Genomic DNA, 5,217 nt, shown 5'->3' on the forward strand with positions numbered 1-5,217 from the left:
TTATTGCAACGCACAGGCATACGTGCTAGTAGAATTCCGAAGGAAAAGCCCTTCTTCTGATAAAAATAAACATGCATAGAAGTGAGCATATGTATGTATGTCCCCTGCGCTTTTGCTTATGTAAAGAAATAACGCATGTAAATTGGCGAAAATATCAACGGAAACAGCGACGAGGAGGCTGGCTAAAATAGCAACCGAAACAGCGACGAGGAGGACGACGGCGAGATCATCAGATTACTAGTCCTCTGACAAACGAATTAATAAAGCAATGGAGTTTCACACACACGTACATACATATGTGGTATTGAGTCCATGGACAAAATTGGGCTACACGGCGGGAAACCCCTGTGCTCTATCAGCTACGGGTTCCCTCCCCGTCCTGAAATCCAGATCGGCAAAGTCTACGGCTCACAAAACTCAGGCCGCCCAACGTCCCATGTCTCCCGTCCCTACAGAGACCAGTTCATCGCGTTGCTGGAGTGGCTGAAGGCCCCGTGCTCGGCGTGCGGCGGGTTCGGCGTGGCCCTCCCCTGCTGCAGCGCCAGCTCGAGCTCGCCGAACTGCCCGTGGTGAACCGAGCTCGGATGGACCTCGTTCATCACCGTGTCATGCTGCATGTGATGGTGGTGGTGCTGCTGCTGCATGCTCCTGGCGCCCCGGGGGCTACCCCAGGAGCCGCTGCTGCTCGCCGCCGCCATGTAGTTGCTGGCCATGACGGAGGGCGCCACCGGGCTGCCCTGGAAGGCGCTGGCCGTCGACATTGCCGGGGACCGGATGTGGCTGGAGCTGTGGGCACTACTATCCCATGGCTGAGTTGACAGAAGAGAGAGAGCACAGCTGGAGTCGGCGGCGACGCCCGCCATACATTCGTCCGAGGGGAGCTCGAAGCCCGCCGGGATCATCGGCGCCCCGCCTCCCCCCGAGCTGCTGCCCTGGCCGTTGTACGCGTGGTGGTCGCCGTATCCCGCAACTGCACTGCGATGAGCGTGGTGTTGTTCATGATGGCTGCCCTGGCCCTGCCAGTGGGTGGTGCCAGGCATGCGGTGGTCGCCGGGCTGAACGGCCGGCCACGGGTCCCTCACGCCGGCCGGGGCCCTCGGGTACGAGAAATCCAGCAGAAAGCTTCTGAACCTGCCTGGATCTTCTGAACAAAAATTTCCAACAACGGCAGAGTCAATACCGTTTCGTTCAAACTGCGAGCGTGTGGATCCTGTGATATAACATTCTTACCGTTGAAGGACGCAGCAAGCCGGCCATAGCGTGTCGACATAGGTCCGGGCGGCGGCTTCCTCCGGCGCTCATTGTGACCCGCGAGGCGTCGGCGGCAGCTTCGTTTTCCTTGGTCAAATTCAGGTAGCTGGTGGAACCTGTGATCACAAAGGATTATTGCTACCGCATGTACGTACGAACTCCACATGGTGGCTTTACTATAGTGCAGATCCATTCAAAGCAGAGCCAATGCGAATTGACAAAGACCGAAGGGTCACGGTAAGTAGGAATTTCATATAGATCCACTTAGACAGTGAACAAGAGATGGACGACAATAATCAATTGCACGCAACAAAAGCAGAGTGAGGAGTGTCTGACTCTTCCACACTAGCTACACCAATTGCATATCAAATTGATTCTGATAATCCATATAAAAAACTTCGTGCACATGAAAAGAGGGGGAGCGCTAACACCGGCAATCAAGAGCCAGATTCTAGCTTAGTATCCTAATACCAAGCATGCATCAAATGAATAAACTATCAGGGCAAATCACACGGCATGTGAAAAGCTGCATCGGCGCAAGCAAAACCAATGGGTTTTTCTTAGACTAATGCAGTAACCAAAGAAACGACTTTTCATGATTAGATCCACGCATCACGACCAGGGGGGGAAAGAGGACCATGTGGATAGAACACCTGTAATCATTCCTAGATAGTGGAAACGTGCAAAGGCTTATGCTACCACAGCAGTCATAAGTGATGTTTTCATCTTTCAAACAACAGTCATAAGTGATGCTTTATCTTCAAACATTAGGGCTCCTTTGATTCAGAGGATTTTCATAGAATTTTGGAGGATTGGAATTCTTAGGAATTTTTCCCATTACTCCCTCCGTTCCTAAATATAAGTCTTTAAAGAGATTTCACTAGTGGACTACATACGGATGTATATAGACATACTTTAGAGTGTAGATTCACTCATTATGCTCTATGTAGACTCATAGTGAAATATCTTAAAAGACTTATATTTAGGAACGGAGGGAGTACTATTTTTGTACTACTTTCTATAGGATTTCTAGCATCCACTCAAACATCTTTGAGAAAATCCTTTGTTTTTCCTACGATGCAATCAAACAGCCCAAAATCCTGTAGGATTGATATGAGCATGACATTCCAATCCTATGCTTTTTCCCAATCTATGTTTTTCCTATTCCCGCGTTTTTAGAATCATGCATTCAAATAAATCTCAAAACAAACACCGTATTCGTACACAGAGGAGATGAACTAAACAATAGTTGATGGTTTCTGATTAGTGCACCCTGATTTCAACCTGATAATCCATTGGCATTCCATTTTTCTTTACCTAATTTCACTTCCAACCAACGTAGGAGTATAAGAATATCACCAGGGTAGGGTGTTAAGTTACTACAGTAGCACTGGTACCATGGCTGTACTACTGCTGGAACTACCCATTCTCTTCTCACATCCTAGTATAGCCTACAGTAGAATAAGGAAGAGAGGAAAAAAGAAATCTCGACTTACTATATGCGCCACTCGGACAAGAATTTCAGGTTGCACACCTTTCTGTCCCTTACTATTCTGGTCAGATTCTACCTGCCCAACCAAATGTTACATTGTTTTATTTGTTTGTTTTCTTTTCACCAATGCCCACTACGGCACTACACACCGCCATGCGTCATCGCTTGAGAATTTCTATGTTTTCTGGATGTGGCAAAGCAAGGAAGTAGAGCAAAATGCTTAGGCTGGCCGGCCAATTGCAGAACCTGAGCAGCTTTTTTACACTTGCATGCTGGCTGCTGGTGGTAGTAGCTAGCCACATGCTGGGAGGTAGTCGTGGGAGAGAAAAATACAGTATATTTGCAGGATCCATCAACCACTACGCCGGCATCGAGGCGTGTGTGTCACGAGTGTAACAGTGGCGCAAGAACACGCGGCAAGTCCGGAAGGACCAAAAATGGAGCAATCCGAGGCTCGGCTCAAATTGGTTGCCGCTTGTGATAAGGAGAGGATAGGAGAGTACCTGCTGCACTGCTGGCAGAAGCGCTGCTCGATGCCGGCGACGACGACGAGCGGCGCCTTGGAGTGCATGGAGCACACCTTGTGGCGGCAGTAGTAGGTCTTGCCGCCGCTCAGATCCACGCCGCACCCCTCCACCTGGCACCTCGGCTGCTGCGACTGCGAGGCGCTGCCGCCGGCCGCGGGGGTGGAGGCTCCTCCTCCTCCGCCGCCGCCACCGCCACCGCCACCACCACCTCCCCCTCCTCCTGGCCCAGCGGGGCCCCTGCCCCTCCTGCCACCGGAGGCGGAGGAGGAGGAGCCGCTCCCGCCGGCCACGTCCTGCTCGAAGTAGATCTTCTTGCCGAAGTGGAGCCCGTGGACGTCGTCCCCGGGCCCTCTCCCGCCGCCGCTGCTCCCGGTCTCCATTGCCGCCGCCGCCGCCGCCGGTCCCCCTCCTCCTTTGTGAAAGAAAACGCCCGTAGGGACTAGTGTAGGGAACTAACTAAATAGTGGCGGCTGGCTTTCTTGCTTCCCCGTCCTCCTCCCCTCCTCCTGCCACTGCCAGCACCAGAGAGAGAGAGAGAGAGAGAGAGAGAGAGGCAAAGGGAAGGGAAGGGGGGTGGGAGCGAAAAGATGGAAAGCGGCGGAGGGAGGAGGCGACAGCAATGGTGGCGCCGCGCTTAAAATAAACCCCTTTTTTTAGTGTGTGGTGCAGTGTGCTTTGCTCACGCGCTCCCACTATTCTGCTCCACACACGCACACGCACACGCACCTCACTCTCCCCAGCTGCTGATGCTGCCACCCTTTTATAGCCAAAACGCCGCCCTCTAGCGGCCGCTACTACGCTCTGCTCTTTGCCTCTTATCATCGTCGTCTACTTTTTAGACGAGTAGCTCATCTCGAGGAGGCAGTATAGTATTTGTGGGAGCATGGGACGGCTGTGGCAGCCCGGCCCGGCTCCACTTGTTATACGCGGGCGGGCGCCGCGTGCAAGCGCACGAGGGAGGGGTTGCACGCATCAGGGCAAACTGCATTTCCTTTTGTGTCTTGTGCTCATGTTTATTCCCATGCAAAAAAAAAAACAATAAATTTCAAACATCTCGGCATCATGGTTCGATCACAAATATTAAGAGCAACTCCAATAAAACGATTCATTTCGTTCACAACCGTTGGTTTGTGTCCGTAACAAAAATAATGATCCGACGCGCGGACACATTGCTAAAACGCGGACTACTCATTTCTGGTTAAAATTTTGGGACTAAAATGGGTCGGCGCAGACGTGCGCTCGCCCTCTCGGTGTCTACATGTGACCGGCCTGACCTACTTGTCACACAGCCACCCAGCCACCTGTGTCTGCTTATTTAATTCGCTTGCCCATCCCAACCCACATTTCTCCCATTATTATATTACAGCAGTGTTGCCGCCCATTTGCTTCACGTTGGGTGCATGTGCTGACTCATTTGAAAAAGCGGACACAGACAGCCTGACGGACGATCCAAATAGACGAAAAGCGAACAAAATCGCCGTCCGTTTGGGTCGACCCGTTGGAGTTGCTCTAAGAATCTAGGTTTTTAAAATCCAGTAAATCTTCAGTTAAGCTAGAATTCATGGAACATTGACATGCTATCACGATATAGAAACAATAGGTCATGGTAAATAAATTGTCTAATTTAAGACTAGTTTTCATCTAAGTTTCTTGCAAACTATATCTTATTAAGAGATGTAAAACAAAATTGTCACTATATCTTATTAAGAGATGTAAAACAAAATTGTCACATCAACATCACAAACGGTTTATTACTCCAACCCATTGGTGTTACAGCAACAATGTACGTGTCGTAGCTTCGATTAACTAATAATAAAGCAACATAATCAATCCTTAAAGAAGAAAAAACAATACATGCTCCACGATCCATGTGAGGGGATTTGATTTGACGGAATGCATACTAGCAGGCCATCGCATAAGCTCGTCGGGAGGCATGCGAGCAAGTGA

The 5,217-nt window shown here is 50.4% G+C and overlaps 1 protein-coding gene across 2 annotated transcripts; it reads right to left on the bottom strand.

Annotated features, from left to right (window-relative positions):
* Positions 1 to 234: 234 nt before the first annotated feature.
* LOC123399406 (squamosa promoter-binding-like protein 17) lies at positions 235 to 4,138 on the bottom strand. 2 transcript variants are annotated; one of them, XM_045093822.1, is made up of 3 exons: positions 3,247 to 4,138; positions 1,231 to 1,367; positions 235 to 1,141 (listed from the first exon to the last, which is right to left on the bottom strand). In XM_045093822.1, the coding sequence occupies exons 1-3, from the start codon at positions 3,648 to 3,650 to the stop codon at positions 450 to 452; spliced, it is 1,233 nt and encodes a 410-aa protein (XP_044949757.1). In that variant the 5' UTR covers positions 3,651 to 4,138; the 3' UTR covers positions 235 to 449. The 2 variants fall into 2 exon arrangements, with proteins under 2 accessions (XP_044949757.1, XP_044949756.1); XM_045093821.1 differs by having other exon boundaries at positions 235 to 1,144; positions 3,247 to 4,137.
* Between the last annotated feature and the right edge of the window lie 1,079 nt (positions 4,139 to 5,217).

This window comes from Hordeum vulgare, chromosome 5H (genome assembly GCF_904849725.1).
Source record: "Hordeum vulgare subsp. vulgare chromosome 5H, MorexV3_pseudomolecules_assembly, whole genome shotgun sequence".
Classification (NCBI taxonomy): domain Eukaryota; kingdom Viridiplantae; phylum Streptophyta; class Magnoliopsida; order Poales; family Poaceae; genus Hordeum; species Hordeum vulgare.